The sequence below is a fragment of the Strix uralensis genome, chromosome 1, assembly GCF_047716275.1.
Source record: "Strix uralensis isolate ZFMK-TIS-50842 chromosome 1, bStrUra1, whole genome shotgun sequence".
NCBI classification, from domain to species: domain Eukaryota; kingdom Metazoa; phylum Chordata; class Aves; order Strigiformes; family Strigidae; genus Strix; species Strix uralensis.
Window position 1 is genome coordinate 129,893,346 of NC_133972.1, and position 19,489 is coordinate 129,912,834.

At 35.0% G+C, this 19,489-nt stretch overlaps 1 protein-coding gene across 5 annotated transcripts in view; it reads left to right on the forward strand.

Moving 5' to 3' along the window:
- SNTG1 (syntrophin gamma 1) overlaps window positions 1–19,489 on the forward strand; it is a 363,466-nt gene that overhangs the window by 287,881 nt on the left and 56,096 nt on the right. For 4 of the 5 annotated variants that reach the window (XM_074880871.1, XM_074880862.1, XM_074880890.1 and 1 more), the window contains one exon: window positions 18,274–18,390. The exons of the other annotated variant lie outside the window; for it this stretch is intronic. In XM_074880871.1, coding sequence (XP_074736972.1) covers window positions 18,274–18,390 — 117 coding nt within the window. The remainder of the gene's footprint in view (window positions 1–18,273; window positions 18,391–19,489) is intronic. 5 annotated transcript variants of the gene reach the window in all.

Below are 19,489 nucleotides of genomic sequence, written 5' to 3' on the forward strand. Positions count from 1 at the left end.
TTTGGGTTTTATTAAGATTTACCATTTACTGATTGTCATGCCAAGAGGATGAATTGGTTATATATGGTTTAAGTAAGCAGTGGAGTTGAAGGTATAGATTTAAATCTTAGTCTGGCTTTCAGTTCACCTCCTCCCCTCCCTACATGTACAAGTAACTACAATGTTTATAAATTGCAGTTGGTAATGTCCTATCTGTCTGATTGCACTTTTAACTTCTTTTACTCAACAAGCTAGCAGTACAAAGCAGATTCAGTACCTAGCAAGTCCAGCGAGCTCATTTTCCATTTTATTGGATTATGGCTGTTTACATACATTCACAAATGCAATAAATAAGCTCTTGCTTCCCTACTACACAGACAAAAGTTGAATCTCAGGTTTTCACATGAAACAGAGGTTAGAATATCTTGGCAGAGCAGTGTATTTCAAACTTTCTTTTCCCATGCTGTATGTCTCATCTCTATTAAGATGAATTCAAAGCTATAACTCTTCACCTTTCATTAATGCTAAATTCACAAAAAAGGATAATGGGTTAGAATGCTATAAACCTTTAAGTTGAACACTCTTCTGTACACAGTCAGCACAAGCATTTTTGAAAGATTTGTCTTGTCTCTACAGAAGATAAGATAGTCTAGTTAAATAATTTTCAATATCATTTTTAAGGAGAATCTTTCCCTCTAGAATTATCCTGCATTTATGGGAAAAGAATTGTCAGCTGTCCTGTTAACAGTTAACAGTTTATAGTGAAAATTATATGAGAGTGAGACAGAGAGTGTTTCCATCTCCACAGCTGTGTCTAACTCAGTTTTAGAACATCATGTCATAATGAACTAATGCCACACTAAGGCAAGAAACTAGGGTATAACTGTGCATGTCAGATTCTGCAGCACTCAGTTGTCATGAATTGCAGTGTTTTACAGGCATATTTATGTTCTTGATTATGTTCACAAATATACATGGATATGCTCATTTTCTCTTGTTTTTGATACAATTTAATAAAAACAACTACATGCAGCTGTACTGGATCAGCTATGTAATATCACCTCATATTCCAGTTTAACAGTCTGCTGTTCAGCTTGATTAGAGTTATGCAGTTAGAACAAACTCATTTAAAATCACTTCTAAAAATTCAAGTCAGTGAGTTTATTTAATAAAACCTAACTTCTAAACGCTGGATAAAGGTGAATACACGCAAATGTCACGTTGGCTGGCTTCCCTGTCACTCAAGCCAGCGTCCTTTGCTGCAGATGTGTTGCATCTCTGCTACACTTAAAAAGGTAATTGCATTGCTCAGCAGGACAACATCTGTTCTAGTGATAAACATCTGTATGAAACACAACACATGCCATTTTATTTTTTTTAATTGCATAATAATAACCTCCAGGATGACACTGCTGTAGTAATTGTATTAATATTTTTAAAGTAGAATGATTAAACAGAGTTCTACTGAAAGGTGACATTGTCCTCAAAATAAATCAAGTTATTACTCTACAAGTACATTAAGGACAGTATTTGTGTTCCCTCTCCTTAGGTGTATTTTGTTTTCTTATTATTCTTTTTTTTTTTCTGATTTTGCATGACTGTAGTATTAATTATTTTTCAATATGCCATTACTGCCATTCCTCAGAGTAGCCATTCCACAGCTCTTGACTGACAGTTATTGAACTTTAAGGTCCTATGGTACATCTGCTCTATCACCATCTGTTGTCACAGTAAGGATTTGATCAGGTTTATTTTGAAGGAAAATCTCTAGAATGATGCTTCTATTGTTAAATGTTTATAGAAACACACAGGGGGAGCCGAGTTCTTGCTGTTAAATTAAGCAGAAGTGCACGATAGGGTGTAAATTATGCTGTGCTAATTCCCCACGTTGTATTGTCAGCCATCTATGGCACTCAGCGTGGATTATTACTCCATAACATAACTTTACTGAGCTTTCTGTAAAATGAAACGAATAAATATATATATAAAAATATGTTTGGTTGACATGAAATACTTTTCACAGAGCAGTTTCTTTAATAGTTTTAGATGTTTCTGAGGCACTCTCTACTATAAAAACTATGCTTCCTGTAGCCGGTAAAAGATTTTTCTTCCCTTTACATTGTAGCCCAGAGTAGCTTTTGAACTTCAGGACATTAAAAAGTTTTAGAAGGGCAATACACACCATAGATTGTTGAGGAAGCCATGTTGACTTTGGAGAGAAAGGTCAGACTGCTTCCTGAAGATAGTGGATTACCTGATGAGCATTCATGTTGTGAGTCACTTGATACCGTTATTGGATAACATTGCTTATATCCTAGGGCTGCATATGCTATAGCTCATGAGAGGATGGAAGTAATTTGGACACTGGCTGGAAATTTAGATGATAGAAAAGAGTCATTAGATCAAGTTCTTATTTAAATCTCAAACTATAAGTCTAAAGCTGTGTATCAAATAATTTCTGCATGTTCAGCAAATTTAATTTTGCCTCAAGTATAGATTTCATGCTCATTGACATTTTTTTCTCATTTATCTTCTCATATTTTTTCCTAATACTAACTTGTTACTATAACAAGTATTAATTAGCTAATTTTTTCTCTGAAATGTTAATGTCACTCCATGAAAACTGCTTTCAGTAAGGGTTAGTTTTGCCTGAGCAAATGTAGTGACCACATATATGTTGGATCTGTGTTCAGATTTTAGTCAAGACAGGGATGAAAATACTATATTCTTTACTAAAGGCTTAAATAGGGCAGATGAATGAGGGGAGTCTAAACGCCTTGCTCTATAGCAGACATTTAAAATTGAATGAAATAAACAGACACATCCCACAACTAGATGTTATTAAATGGAATCCTAAACTGATAAACAAAAAACAAATATTATTATTTTCTGGTTCCAGGAGAAGAATTAGTAGATATTGTGCATATTTTAGTGACATTTCACTTAGGAATCTGCTGGGAAGTGATGTGATGCCTAGCTGTTACCCATTTGGTTCCGGAGAATGGAACCAAACTACCCGGATAAGATCCAAAACAGCTGGGGTGTAGCGCTACCTTGGGCATTTCACAGGGACAAGTCAGATAGCCCTTCTTGCTTTGTGGCTTAGGGGTCTGAGTCAAAGATTCACATCAGGTTCAGAGCTCTGAATGCTTCCACAAAGACTCTTTCTGAGAAATTAATAGAAGTTCCTGCTCTAAATAAATAGATAGATAAATAAATACATACACTTTATAAAAGAATATGTTTATGCCTATTTTGCGGTGACAGTCATGCCTTAAAAGTATTCAACTGGTAAGTGGGCAGCTTGTTCTACTGCTCACCAGATTAAGGTGTTCTTACCAGATCTTTCATTGTGCTTTACACTCCTCTCAGGTGTGAAATCAGGCTCTTTCTGATCCCACAGGTCTTGCGTGTCTCTCTGCATAGTGTCATAGTTCCAACAGAGGCTGTATACCTCACCTCTTAGCTTGATGGTTGGGTTAGAAGATGGAAAACACAGGTTTCATGCACTTAGTTTGCAAGCTGTGTAATTCCTAGGTTGTCATAATAAGGGCTTTCCCTTCAGCTGCAACTTTTTGCAACAATATGATCTTAATGTTTTTTAATAAATCTGACCCTGCCAGTATGCATCAAGGGTTCTTCTAAATCAGACACACACCCCCACACACACCCCCGCCCCCCCAGCAGGTTTAAGCAGAGGGATCATTGCTTCCTGATTTGTCATAAAGCTTTAATATGGACAAATACTTGCAGTTCTTCCCAGAAGCATAATTCTGTATCTATGAGGTCAGACAGTGAGAAACCACTGAATTTAAATAGCAATTGAAGGGATTGCTTTTGTTGAATCATTTTATCCCTGTATTATATTTCTATGCATGACATAAGTAAATCCTGCTTTAAGTCTTTAAATATACTTGGATCTGATCTTTTGCCACTTACCCAAAAAATGGGATATGTAAGTTAAATAGGCCAGTGAAAGGGATACCTGCAATTTTAAATGACAGATTTTGGGGGGGAGTTGCATATTTATGATGTCTGAGACTGGAAACATAAGTAGTAAATGTTAAAGCAAGAAAGGGCCATTTTTGATCCTAATAGAATAAATACTTGCATCTTTTCCATGTAGTTCATCGTTGAACAGGCTTTTTAGCTACTGTTCAAATGGGGCAACAAATCAGGAGGACAGGAAGCAAATTTCAGCACTCTTGTTTAGAAGTAGATGCCTTGAGTCATGCATATGTCCTCTCTGCTCTCTGACAAGTTCCTGAAAAGTAGTAACAAAGAGAAGAGATTAGAAAAGGAGAGAAATTGAGTCACTATATCCACAAAATATATAGGTTATCTTTTTTTTTACAGTTATACTTAGAAAGATTAAGTATGAGGAAAACTTTTTTTTTCCTCTAACCTCACCTTAAATCAGGAATTGTTAATATTCATAGCTTACCGGATATGAATTTGTTCTGTCTGGCCATTTTGGAATTTTCCTTGGAGGCTGAGGCTAGAAATAAAAACATTGCAATGCTTTATTGTAATGTCTCTTCTATTGCATCAAGTGAATGTAAAAGTTCCCAAGAATAACAATTTTAGTAGATTAGAATGAAGGTATTCTGTAAGCCTATATACACATTATTCCTTGGGGAATTGTATCATCTAAATAAATTAATTGGAATCAATGAAGCATATACTTTACCTGTAGATCTTCTATTGAAGGAACACATGGGACTCAAAAGGCTTAAAGAAAATATTTTTAATTACAGTTTACTTTAAGAGGAAAGGTGAATAAGCATTTCATTTTTTCTCATTCACTTATTTTAACTCTGTGTGGATGATTGGTATTTCATATCGTACTCTGTGATAGGAAAAATATTTAGTCTCTTGAACTTCTATAAACAGCGTTCTGTGGACCATAGATGGTCATTGATCTTTCCCCTTTCATCAAAATAATAGTCCATGGTACCGGTGATACAGTTCCTACCTACAGTTCCTACTGGTGATACAGAATTTCAGAAAAGAGTTGATGTGTAAAATAGTACAAAGCAATTGACAATTTATGCATTACCTACAAATGAAGAAGGAAAAAAACCCCAAGAAGTATTAATCACTGAAAATGTCTGAGGGAAAATTGACAATAAAATTGATGTAAAATGTTAAAAAATGTAGTTAATTGCAAATGCAGAGACACATCCTAGGGAGTCATAACATGAGAATGCTTTTTTGTCCTTTTAAACAGTTATATTTCCTGGTAAGGAGACACTGTTTAGTAAGCAATATCTGTTATATGTTTAGCACATTAGAAAACTTTTGCTTTCAATCTTACTATTTTGGGAAACAAAACGTATTAAATTCATCCTATTTTATGACAGAGCAAATAGAAATTTAACAGCGGTAAATAGATAAACTATTCTCAGGAGTTGACAACTGAAAAAAAAAATTTATTTATTTAATAATAAACATTTTCCTTGTTGGCCTATCAGTTATGCTGGGTTTAGAAACAAAAAAAGTTCTCCTTTACTTATAAAGAATTATTCTGGAAAATGGTGAAGGTCTGGAGAGGCAAAAGGACCTGAAGAAGTAGACAGGCAATGCTGCGGCTGGGAGCTTCTGACCAAGGTCCAGACAGACATCTGGCTTCTTTCTCTCAAACAGGTCTATACCTGATGGCTCTGATAGTGTGTAAGGGCTGAGTGTCCAGAGTCACTTGATCCAACTGACACGCTCAGAGTACCCCAAAGTCCAGCAGGATCAAGATACAACAATATGCGGTTTCTAGCTGCTTTCTTTAAATATACAGCGAGAAGTCATGCTGCTTCCCATTATTTGTTTAACAGCCTACTGTTTACAGTACTTGCTTGATAGAAGCAGTAGTCATTCATCACTCCAACTTATTGCTCCCATGAGCCTGCCTAACAGTGGTAGGTGAGATGATATGGCAGCATCTCCTTCCCCTCCTGCTGAAGTAGGCTGCAGTTCAAAACCAACCCCCAGACAGTGGAAGAGTATGCAAAAAGGATCCAGACCTCTGAGACTATGCAAAAGGGCTTGAAGAAAATATGTTCTCTGTGAGAGGAGAGACTTCTGTCTAAGTATTAATTGTGAGTTTACATCCATCAATTGTTTAATAAAGTTCCTGTAGGCCACTGTCCACTCTTTGCAGAGCCTTAAACTATTCTATCAGATTCTCTCCTTCAGCCACACAGGTAGCACCCACAGTGGATTTTCTATTTTGTCTTCCCTGTGGATGAAGGAGCCTACCTGTCCTTCTGTAGAGGTCTCTGAGGGTACAGAGCCTCAGTGTCTTAACACTGAAGTTCAAGCTTCATTCAGGACTCAGTCTTCATTTTGAGGCAGTTACATCTTTTATGGGTTGTATCCCTCAGTTGTTCGTGATGGTGGGACACTTTGCATTAAAAAAAATTGCCTGAGTGGATGAAAGCTCTGATACTGCAAAATAATTGTTACCCTGTACTCCTTAAAGACTAAGCTTTTCCAATGAAACTACAAAATACATGGAAATACTAAAATGTCAGAGACAAGCCAACTATTGGCAGGCATCACCTCACTGTTAAAAAATATTTAAGTGCAGCATGAGTTCAGTAAATGTTATGGACTCTACTGCTAACTCCCTGCCAGAGGCTGTTGGCGTATGACCAGCAAAAGCTCCTTCAGGATACCTAGGTTTAATCCAAACACCGGCCAAAATAAAACAGACTTTATTCTAACAAAGCAAAAAAATCAGCTTGTTAAAAATCAAGTTATGAAGAGAAGCATGAAAACAGTATTACATAGAATACACTGAATATCACATTCTTGATCTAATCATCCCCTAAGGTTTTTCTTAGCTCCTGGAGAGGAGATATTTTAGCAGTAGTTTTCCTCTACATTGCTGTCTTTCAGAATGGGACTGCATCTGGTTCTCTTTCTCAACCCAGTTGTATTTGGATACCACAGTTTGCAAACTGATATTTAAAGTGGTCCCAGAGTACCCCACTTCTCCTTCTTTCTTACTTACTAATTTAGGAAGACTTTTATTTACTTTAAGAATGTGTAAGAATGAAAGTTATACATCATTGCTTCAGTCCTTTACAAGCCAGCTTTTCCATTCTGTTTTAGAAAGTCAATTGAATTTTAAATAATTTCAAGATATTTAGTAACTCTTCTCATCTGACTTCTCACATCCTCTTTCCTTTCCTCCTCAACCTCCACAGAATATCGGTGTCCTTCACAAATCATAACCACTTCTCCCCTGCCCCACCCTGTTATCAACTGTGAAGGGATGATATGATTAATCTTTCATTTCTCAATAGCTGCTTATGAGCAATAGAAGAGTCCTACTGTCTTCAACCTCAAGGGTGCCTTACCTGCAAGCAGTCTGTACTAAAAATTCCTTTCAAGAGTGCATTTTAATGATGAAAGTGTGCAGTGAAAAGTTTGATACACTGCCCCACTGAAAATTAGGGTAGATATAAAATCGGTGAGTTTAGAAAATCCTGGACAGCTACAAATGGATTATGAAATGTGAATTACTACATTTGGTATGTAGTACTGTGTGTGGCACCGAAGAATAATGTGGTGCTGTAATAAAAACAATGCTGAAGCTGTTTTTCTAAGAATAGTAGACTATTTTAAAACAGTTTCCAAGACAGATATGACTGCCTTGAGATCAAAGACTGACAGAATCACAGAATTATTTAGATTGGATGAGTTGTCATAGGTCATCTGGTAAAAATCCTGCTCAGAGAATAGCCAACATAAACTAAGTTGCTCAGAACTTTCTCCAGTCAAGTTCTGAACATCTTTAAGAATGCAGATTTCATAACATTTCTTGCTAAGAGATATAATTCAATTCAGTATTTTTTAAGTACTAAAAGACATCAAAGGTGCATTGATACATGATTTCTTTTCCATAATGTCACAAGATAGACATAGTGAATAAATCTTTTTTTGTATATCGAGCAAAGTTACCACTCTGGATTTCCATTGCAGAATAATTTTTTTTTGCTTTTATAGAAATAGGTAGTTTATTTTTCAGTCAGTTGTGATTGCAAGTTCAAACTCGGAAGGAAGGTGAAAGAGAAAAGCAATGTTCTCTATTTAGCTGTAGTGGAAGATTGATACTGTTTGGTATCAGTTTGTTAAAATGCTGCAAGTTTTATCCATTCAACTGTTTGGGATTTTTTTCAAAAGTAGTCTTCATAAGTCATTCAAAATCCACTGAAAATCCTTTTAAAAGAAAAAGAGAAATCTGTGGCTTTCAGCATACTCTGATAGATGATATGTGGCTAGGAAGTATGAAATAAGAATAAATACATGCTTGATTTTGTAATGGCATTCAGGTCATTAGACTGACATGTAAGATTATCTGAAACAAAAGGGAAGGTTCAAGCTAGGTGTTTCTGTACCATTATGTTTCTGATGACAATTTAGAGACACGTTTTAAACTTTTTTTTTCAGTTAGTGATTTTTTTCTATATATGATAGATTTGGTGATTGTCTACAATTTTTACTTCAAATCAATTTTATATTGTCAAAAGCAAAGTCTTTTTTGTTAGATTTTATTCAAGATAATGATTAACAAAAAAAGAAAAATTTCAGTCACTCCTATTAATGTTGTGGATCTAGTAACAAGTGACTAATATGATTGTGAAAATGTCTTGCTTTCATAATTCTGTGTTCTGTTCCTCCTACTTTTGATATTTTTTTTACATATATCTTTGAAATACATTTTGATTTAAGGGAAGATTAGAGGATAAGTGTTGTCTGATATTTCTGATAAAGAAGGAATCATAATGTTATCCATATATGTCAACTTTATGGATTAGTTTACAATGTCTTATTACATGATATGAATTGAATTGAAATATAAACTGAAGTTTTACTGCATTGCTCATTTTTTAAAGATCAAAGAAGACTATCATTTTCTGTTTAGAAATTAAGCTTAAATAGACCTATTGCTTAATGATCTCAGAAACTGAATTTATTAGATGAAAGATTATTTGGTATAGCTAATGAATAATAAAATTACCTTAGGGAGTATCCTTTATTGATTTGAACATTAAATTTTTATACTGCCTGTTGGGTTTTTTCCCTGTTAGTAACTGGCACTGGTAATGTTAATCCACCAAAGACACTGTGCAGATGCATCAAAAATTCTCATCTGTAGATTTTCATGTTCTGTAAGAGAGCTGTGTAGCCTCAGTTATTTCTGACTAATCCACCAGTAGATAAGACTTCTTCATTATTTCCCTTCTCTTAGTAAACTTTGTTTCTATGCACTGATTTTCAGTTGCTGGAGATACTGATGTCCAGAAAGTTTAATAAGAAAATTCAATAACTGACTTTGCTTAAGAGACATCTGCCCCCATTAACGGTTGTAAAGAAGTGCTCACTACACTATACCATACAGTGTCGTATATCACTTGCCATCATGTTTCTGATTGCAGTAGCCATTAATCTTTGAAGGATTATATATATTATTATTTTTTAATTGGCTCTAATAATTGCTTCATTATGTGGATTTTTGTGAATGCGAAACAGGTTCAAATGGTGGTTTACCTTCTTGTAATAGTACAGTCCTTCCCTTGATGCTGCAAGTTTTTAGAAATTAGCAACTTTCCTTGAACCTTTATCAATTTTTTCATAATAAAAAAATGTTAGCTAACCATCAGTTGACCTTTACTAGACCTTCTTTCTCACAGCAAAATCATGGTGCTGGTAAGAAAGGAAGTAAAACCCATGGCACTACTCCTTCTTCAGTCACACTCTCTTCATTCAAAACAATTCGTTAACTGAACATGGATTATGAAAGCTGAAAACCAGAAAACTGATTGTACTTTTGAAAATAAAATTTCACCTATTGATTAGTTTTTCTTCTTTCAGTTACCTGCATTGACTTCTTAAAAAAAAAACAAACCAATGAATTGCTAAATGTAATTTTAGTCTAAATTTATTCAATTTTTTTTTTTTAGATTTTATTTATATTTATCATTCTGGGAGTGTACAAGTAGTAATTGTGTTCTCTGAGAGCCCTGAGAAAGCCTTAAGAACACTTTAAGCTTGCAGAATTCTTTTTCTTTTGATAATCAAATAGGACAGAAAATAATTGTTTCTCAGTATATATAGCAAAAGAGATTTTACAACATTAATAGCTCTTTTCATCAGTTTGTAAGTATTGCCATTTAAATGGCTAAGAATGGAAAGTAAAAATCTGGCTTCTTAACAGTTGTCACCCATTAGCCATGAATAGCATTATTCTATAGAATTCTGGTGTTGGTTTCATCAGAGGTTAAATTATTTAAATATAGTATTTTAAGTGTAAACAGGCTTTTGTATACTTACATATATATTTGCACTGCTAATTTTGTGAATAGTTCAAACTTCAATCTCACAAAGATATAAAAATATATCTAAGTCAGATCTTGTGAAGTCATTGTTACCAAAAAAGGGATTTCCATCAGATATGTTTATTTTGCTGTGCAAGCAGCAACACCAGAGACTTAAAAGACAGCTTTAAGTATACACATTATTTGCAGTTTTATTCTGGCTTTGTGAGCAGTTTGAAGTGTAAACATCTAATTCTGTAGAAACGTAATTTTAATGTTATGCAAACTCAAAACATGTATTACTAAAAACAAACAAGTCTAACCATTACCCATCATCTGTATTTTCTGTATATTCAGTCATTTGGGATTCTTCCACTTTTATCGTCACCTTCTCCTTTGGATGGAGCTCAGTAAGCAGAAATCTAACAGGCTTTCAGGATGTGAGCAAAGCAGCTACATGAGTAGCGTGATCTGACAGAGACAGCCAAGTAGCCTAAGTTGCACTACCAAGTTCTGCTTACCAGTCCTTTTCAGAGAAACAGAAAAAGGAAATCAAAAGAATATCTAGAACTAATCATTGAAATCTAATTGAAAACTACTCCTGGGTTGCATTAAGAATGATAATAAATGTTTCTGTAAGTGATTCACTCACAGTGAAACCTTAAGAAAGATAAATATGTCAGTTGTTTGCTCTGTGGCACCATTGGTAGTCTGAAAGACATTGTCTGGTGACTTGTAATATTCTGATCTTTTTCTTCATTCAGCATGTTTGAGTAGTCTAACCTGAGGTGACAAAGATAAATGTGACACATTGTTCTTCAGAAAGGAAGGGCTATGCCCTCCAGCTTGATGATCTGCAATATTTTTTTTGTTTGACCCATTTATATTTTAGAGCCTGAAAAATATATTACATTTATCCTGTGTACATTTAGAAGAGGAAAAAAAAAAAAGTCATTAATCAAAAGTCCTAAACACAGTCAATCTACTAGGCTTTAAAATAGATTATGTTTGCTTTCTTGCCACCTGAGTGTTGAGCTTTCTGTATTACACTGTTATCTATTTAAACCCTTGGAAAACCTGGAAATTTTATCCTGGATTAAAATTTACAGCCCTCCTTATCCCTGCTCATAAATTCAGTATGTGAAAAATGGACAGGCAGGAATTCAAATATGACCATATATCAAAGATGTTTTTCCCAGTAAAAAAACCCAGAATCCTGATTGCAGTTACACAACAGCAAAAAAAAAAAGGGCGGGGGGGGGGGGGGGGGGGGCGGGGGCGGGGGCGGATGATGACAGTGTGATATATAGGAAGTTTTCTAGTTAGGATGTCTGTAAGACCTGCTCATTATCAAAGAGTTTGCTGAGAGCTACTCTGATGAGAGTATCAGAGGAGGTCTGAAGTTTCTCAGATCAGCTGTAAAATGCCTGTGATGGCAGCTGGACTGAGTCTCCTCAGTGATAAACCTGGCAGTCCAATGAACCTGCACAAGGATGTGCTAAATTACTCTGAAGGTGAGTTATGTGGCAGATAAACAAGAGAATTCTCTACAAGAAGAAAGGAGGCTTATTCAAGTGAGGAAGGCAGATCACTCTAGATAACATAAGATATATTTTTTCATCATCTAGCTACTATACCTATTAACCAGGAAAATGCTTAACTCAATCCAATGTGAAATGCACACAGCCCTTATGCAATTCAGGGGGTTTACCATATGTTGGCTACCTACACTAGTTGATGATTAATTTTTTTTAATTACCCAGTCAATATCCTGCAATCCAGGACTAGCATGAGCTATTTTTGTACTGATTCCTTCTAGGAATTTCACACACACACACCCTAAATTAATATAGATTGGTACCTAATAGTGCAGTTTGCATCCAAATCTATCTTTGTAAAAACAGCTGCATAAGGTCTTTCTTGGAAAAATTCTTAACACAGGAATGCTGTACTTTCTAAATGCTAATCACCTCTATTAAAATGAACAAATCCAAGTTGTAATGAATTTAAAATACATGTAATTGTTCATTGACTTGAATAATTTAAGGGAGGAAAAAAACTTTTAATGTTGACATTTTGACAAAGGCACACAGTTGCCCAATTAATGTTCAAATTGACTTTGTTTTTAGAATTTATTTCAATGAACAGATACTTAGAAGTCTTAAGTAAAATGAGTGCTTTGAAATAAACTGTAGCTATTAACATGTAGCACTGGATGAAAACCTGAATGGATGAGACAATATGTTGCTCTTGATTAGTAGATTATAACAAGAAACCTTATAATGTGAGAAACCTGGAAAAGCAAAGTACAGGTCTTTACCTGTTCAGAAATCTGTCCTGTATCTACATGTAGCCATCACTTTTCAAATCTGTGAAGGGAGTGAAGGCATGAAGCAGTCTATATAGTCCTGATTTCTAGAAAGATCTGGTAGTTATCATTGGGTAGGTGCTAAGATTTGTCATGGATGGTGTTGGATGTAATGTAAACTTTAATGCAGGTTTTTCAAACAGTGCTGTTAATGTTGGACAGATGTCTGCAGAGGTCGAGGCAAGTTTTGTTACCCTAAACAACTGTCTTCACTCTGATTATGACATTGTAGGCTAAGGAAGCAAATATACTCCATTTTCAGTCTTTGATATCAGTTTTCAGTTCTTTGGAGTGTAAGGGAATAATCATTTTGCCCAGGTGGCCAAGAAAGCCAACGGCATCCTGGCTTGTATTAGAAATAGTGTGACCAGCAGAAGTAGGGAGGTGATAGTCCCCCTGTACTCTGCACTGGTGAGGCCACACCTGGAGTATTGTGTCCAGTTTTGGGCACCTCAATACGAGAGGGATATTGAGGTGCTGGAGCGAGTGCAGAGGAGGGCAACGAAGCTGGTGAAGGCCCTGGAGAACAAATCCTATGAGGAGCAATTGAAGGAGCTGCGACTGTTCAGTTTGAGGAAGAGAAGGTTAAGGGGAGACCTCACCACTCTCTACAGCTACCTGAAAGGACTTTGTAGAGAGGTTGGTGCTGGTCTCTTCTCACAGGTAATTAGTGATAGAACAAGAGGGAATGGCTTTAAACTGCAACAGGGGAGATTCAGACTGGACATCAGGAAAAAAATTTTCCACAGAAAGAGTGGTCAGACAGTGGAATAGGCTGCCCAGGGAGGTGGTGAAGTCACCATCCCTGGATGTGTTTAAGGGTCGTTTAGATGAGATGTTGGGGAATATGGTGTAGGGGAGAACTTTGTAGAGTAGGGCTGATGGTTGGACTCAATGATCCCAAGAGTCTTTTCCAACCTGAATGATTCTGTGATTCTGTGATCTTCCATAACTAAGAAGTATTTTCTGCTTTCTCTGGTACTGTTTACTTTAAGACACCTAAATATTTCCTTATTTTTTTGAGTGATTATTTAAAAAAACAGAACAGGACAAAACCAAATACTCAGCCTTGGTCTGTTAATAAGATGACAACATGAGTTCTTACTTAGAAAGACATTAAGCTCTACAAAATACAATAAATGTGTAATTTTATAATCTACCATAATTATTTTATAATCTCTAGTAATAAGTGAAATGATTAGAGACTGAATAATCCATCAGTGGGTAGTTCAAAAAAATGAAGGTGATCTTTGTCAGTGATAGCTCTAAAGCACATAGGATAGAAAGGAGGGGATATAACAGAGGAGAACTGATGGGGGAAACTATTTTGCAAGCAATCACTTTCTGGTTTTATACATTCATAATTTTTCTTATTTCATGGAACCACAGAATGGTTGAGGTCATAAGGAACCTCCGGAGGTCATCTTGCCAACAACACTGTTCAAGCAAGATCACCTAGAGCAGGCTGCCCAGGACCATGTCCATCCACAGTTCAAACCAAAACCAGTTAATTTCTAAATTTTGAAGCTCAGAAATAAAAGACAAAGGGGATATTGGCCAAAGCTGTTCCTTTGCTATTAATAATTTCATGGTATAATTTTCTAGAAAACGCTGACCGTTACTGATGTTTATTTGTCACAAAACATAATGAAGCAAATGAGGCTTTAAAGTATTTTAAATGTATTCTGAAACATATGTAAAATAACCTTTCATTGGCATTTATCTTCTGTTTCTTTGAGATTATTTTTCATATACAGACTGCCTTGTTTTAGTGGACTTTGTGAAGAAGATAGAAAATAATTCACAGAATTAAAAAACAATGTGGAAAGATTGTCATTTTTTTCACAAACCTGAAAAATAAGATAGGAGACATTTTGACCATATTTACAGTAGAGCAAAATTTTTCTAGCTTTCATTCAAAATTATATATGATTAGTTCTGTTGACTTAAAAATCTTACTTGGCATAAAAATCCTAAGCCTTTTAAATACAGGACTATTTTTGCCAATGATTGCATTACAGTCACACTTTTTGATCCATTTTACTGTTGTTTTATTGTTTTTCTGCTAACAATTGACTATAATGAATTTTGAGACTATCATACAGAGAGAACGATATTAAAAACAGGGTAGAGAGCATTATCTGAGTTTCTCATCCCTCATACTTTTTCCCCTGTATTGTCTGACATATTCATTTGTTTTCTGACTCCATGTTTATCCTGTTTCCCTACAGCACTCTTTCACATAATATGAGTATGAATATGAGACTTCCAAGATAAAAAAGCTGTCAGTGCATGTTCTGATCTTTGAATCGCCCCACTCATTTAATGTCACATACATTGTACATTTCATTTGAAGGAAATTTTCTTGTATTTTTATATCACTATTCTTCCTAAAATATAATCAAATTTGTGTAAAAACTCTGGAGAAGTCTTTGTGAAAGTCAAGGCTATTTGAGTAATTTTAGCAATATGTTGGACTGATATGAAATATGGCAATTAATGGCAATTTATTTTGCTTGATTAGGATGTCCGTGCAATATAAGTACATATAAATTAGGAGATTATGGATTTTTGACTGAAAAAAGTTCCTGTTTCATTTATCATTTAGATACAGATTTTTTAAAAACTATACATGATTGAACTCATAAACCATAATAACTTATTGAATCTTTGTTACTGAAACAGCAGCCACTAAGTTAACTCATTTGTGTCACTATTTGACTTTGAAGAATGATCTGCTTAAGGTACGTTAGAAACTAGTACTGCAAAAATTATCTCATAAGTGGAAGGTTATCAGAAATAAAATCTGTTTTCCCTACCACCACCACCTTTGTTGATAATGGTCAGCATTTTATAGGGACTCAATAAAACTTTTCTAAGATTAAAAAACTAACATAGTTTTAAAATTTATAAAGGGACATGCTATACACTGTCTATTTGTGGTTCACATCTATTTCCATTCATCATGTGGCTGTGGTTGTAAACATCGCTTTTCAGATGGAATGATATGAAATTCTGTATTTTGGTCCAAGTCCACATGTAGAGTGTTAAGATATGTTCCAAAACTCATGAGTCAAATTTCATTTTCATCCACTATTTCAATACATATATACACATTAACTATTAATTTGGAAAGTTAAGATCCCTTTCCAAATAAATAATTTTCTTGAAGTTGTTCATAGTCAAAACTTTTTTAGAGGTAAAAATATTTACCAGTAACATAAATGTTTCAAGAACATGGCCTCTATTTTATCTCATAAGTGAAAAATTTGTAACAGTTTCTTTATGTAAAAACTAAAATTTTTAATCTAAATTCACATGTTCAGTGTATTTAGATAAACTGAGAGCACTTTAGCAACACATGAGTAAAATAGTTATCAAGTATTTGTTCAGTTTTGCCCTGTTTTCCAGAATCTAGCCTGTGCTATTTTAATCCACACATGTGAATATGCACATGCACTCAAACAACTGTGTAAGTGTTCCTAATTATAATCATACAGCCTTTGCTTAACAGTTCTTCTGTATGTTTAGTAGTAGGTATTAAGTCTGAAAGAGAATTGCCTTTTTTTAATAAAACCTTGGTAAAGCAGGTTGTCTGAAAAATCAATCCAATTTCTCCTCATGATCTACAGAGGGAAGGGAGAAATATCTAAAGGAGCCTTAAATTGCCTTAAATTCCACAGCTGCTTTGGTATTAAGGCAATCAAATGTGAAATATCAATATAGCTACACAGCATGAGTGACTGTATCCTGTTATTCTGATGAATAGTAGAAGTAGAAATGAGGAATGTGAAAAAGAAAAATACTAACTGAAAACAGACTACATACAGTGCTACAGTGATATTAAATATCATCAAGCAAGATGATATCGTACTGTGTGTCTGATTTTAATGAAACAAATCAAGACAGAACCACATCAATTCAGTTTAATTAATTTAAAAACATAGATGTCTCAATTCCTACGAATTAGAGATCATTCATTCTCTTTCAGTTACAGAGAGGAAAATGTGCCAAACTTCTGCACATAATAGTACAATTTTTTATGCTAGTTTTACTCTTCTATGTAGCCCCTCTCAGTCACTGAGCTCCACAGATTCCTACCAAGTCAGAGCGATGGGGATCCCTACTTACCCTGCATTGGGTAACATACAAAACAGCAGAAATGAGGGAAATCTGAATAAACATTGAACTGAAATAATTTAAAACTTCTCTTACTGTACCTGTCAGTCAGGGGTTTGTTTTCTGACTATTTTTTCATTCAGGAATGAATGAGATTTCAGAGAACATGGCTTTTTAGTCATTACATGACAGTGAATCTGCTTGATTCTTGACTATTGTGGTACAGCTCTGTCTTCTTTTTCGGGTTTATAAACTTGTTTAATCACCAAACCAGCAGATACTTAAACATGTTATTCATTGAACCCGAGACTACATTACGGCATTAGTGTTTGCTATTGGCAAAAGAATTAAATGTTGAGGTTTCACTGTAAGTGTTAGAGGAATGGACCTTCTCCCTGTCTCTGTTTATAAACCATAAAATATCTAATAAAGTGTAGATTTCATACATGGTGATTTGAAGAAGCCATTAATTTCCAGTGTGTTACAATACAATCCAACAGAAAAAGAGAAGAAAAAAAAAAACAAAAGCAAAACCAAAATCAGACACCTCCCATTTATTTTAATGTATATTCCATGAAAATCCTCTTCCCAACAGTAATGAAATAAACTGTGCAAATCACTTTTTTAAATGTATGTGACATACAAAATCTCAAAGGATAAAACATGCAGTACAACCATTCATTTTAGGTACATTTGTACCATTGATAAACTTACTAACTCATTGGCTATTAATGATTGTAGTTATTTTTCCTAAACTGTTTTCCTTACATGTTCATTACTGACATTTAAGACAGAGAATGCCCCATGCCTAGTTAATGTAGAAATCAGTTTCACAAAGAGATTTAAAATAGATCTATTCCATTAACAGCACTGTATGAAATATGGGTTGATCTATATTCCATAGCAGTAGTGTACCAGTGCACACTGGAAATTGTATTTTATTACTAATGGCACGGTTATAAATCAAAAGTTGCATGATGTGTCTACTCTCTGTTCATATGTTCTCCAGAAGTTGGCATAGTGGTGACTCATACTCTGTTACTCTTTAGGGATTTGATATTAAATTACTCAAACTTAATAGATAGATAGGTAGGGAATTAGATCCTAAAATGGGTTTGAATAAGTTCTAGTTCATACATCTGTGTTGAAAGATCTACAAGTAGTTGTAAGAGTTGACGGCATTCTGGTTACTTTTTAGCTGTGGATGAAGTCTGTTCAGAATAGTGTCTAAAACCAGTCAATTTGCTATTCCTAAGCAATGGGGTTGAAAACCCCTACGTAGGGATTTTCAGAGGGAACAAAAAAATCTTGTCATTATTTGGAAATAAAATTTGTAAGATCATATTGCTTAATGTGTAATTGTGAGTTTGTGTATGGAGACTTTATCTGCATTGCAGTATAAAAACAGTTACTTGATTTAGTATTCCTGCCTGGTGGTTCCTTACATTTCACTTGCATTATATTTCTCTGACGTGATTTTTCTGTCAGATAGTCTACATGGGCTGGGCAGAAGAACGGGAACAAGACTCCCTTCAGGATCGAATGTACACACCAAAGTTTCTAGCACTGAGGGGATCTTCCCTGTATAAATTTATAGCACCTCCAGTAAGTATATTTCTCATGCTTAATGGGAATAAATGTTATTAAAGAAAATAATTTCATGTAATATGTACAAGGCTTTCACAATGAGATATCACTCATTGAGCTAACACGATTGCAACTGACAGCACTGAAAAATTACAGGGTATGTGGTATAAAAGTGATAGAAAATAGCTGTTCATCAGATGGCTGGGCATCTAACAAGAATTTCTTTTTCCCCACTTACCTGAACAATTAGAAAAATATAAAAGAAATCTACTTGTGCTAAAAGGGGACTTTTCATTTTCCTTTGGAAGAGAAAACAAGCCTGAAGCAAGATGGTTAGTTTTAAACTGAACTATCATTCTAGTGAGATCATTCTGCTGAGATTTGGGGAAATATCAAAGCTTTTTACATGCTGTGGAAATGGCAATATGTCTGTATTTAGATTTCATCCTCAGTGTAACTTTTATGCTACTTGGGAGCACCAAAAGGAAGGTAAGGAAGCAAATGAAGTTGTTTATGTTAAATATATTAATTGGAATATGACTGGCAACACTGGGCAAAATTTTAGCTGTTGTCTCATACTCAACAATTTACTTGCACAGTTTTATAGTACATCTAAACTACAATAAACTGAGATATCCTCTAGATAACTTTTAATCCAGTAGCTAAGGAGCCTGTAACAGTCCCATACCAGCAGCAGGGAGAGAGGTGTGGATCCATTTGTTCTGTTTATCGGGTGACCTTTCTGACTGCTGCTAAACCCTGTGTTGCCAGATCCAGGCTGTAGTTCCTTCCTGCCTGAATCATAAAATCACAGAATCATAGAATAGTTTGGGTTGGAAGGGACATTTAAAGGTCACCCTCTGCAATGAGCAGGGATATCTTCAACTAGATCAGGTTGCTCAGAGTCCCATCCAACCTGACCTTGAATGTTTCCAGGGATCTACCACCTCTCTGGGAAATCTGTTCCTGAGGTAGTTCAAAGCCAGCTTGCAAGTCTTTATACCATTCATCAGTCACTATTCACATTTGTTTAGCAAAGTGTTTAAGAACATGTGAAAGACATGAAGAATGGAAGTAAGTATGAACTGAAAACTTCATGTGTTCAGTGTTAGTGCAC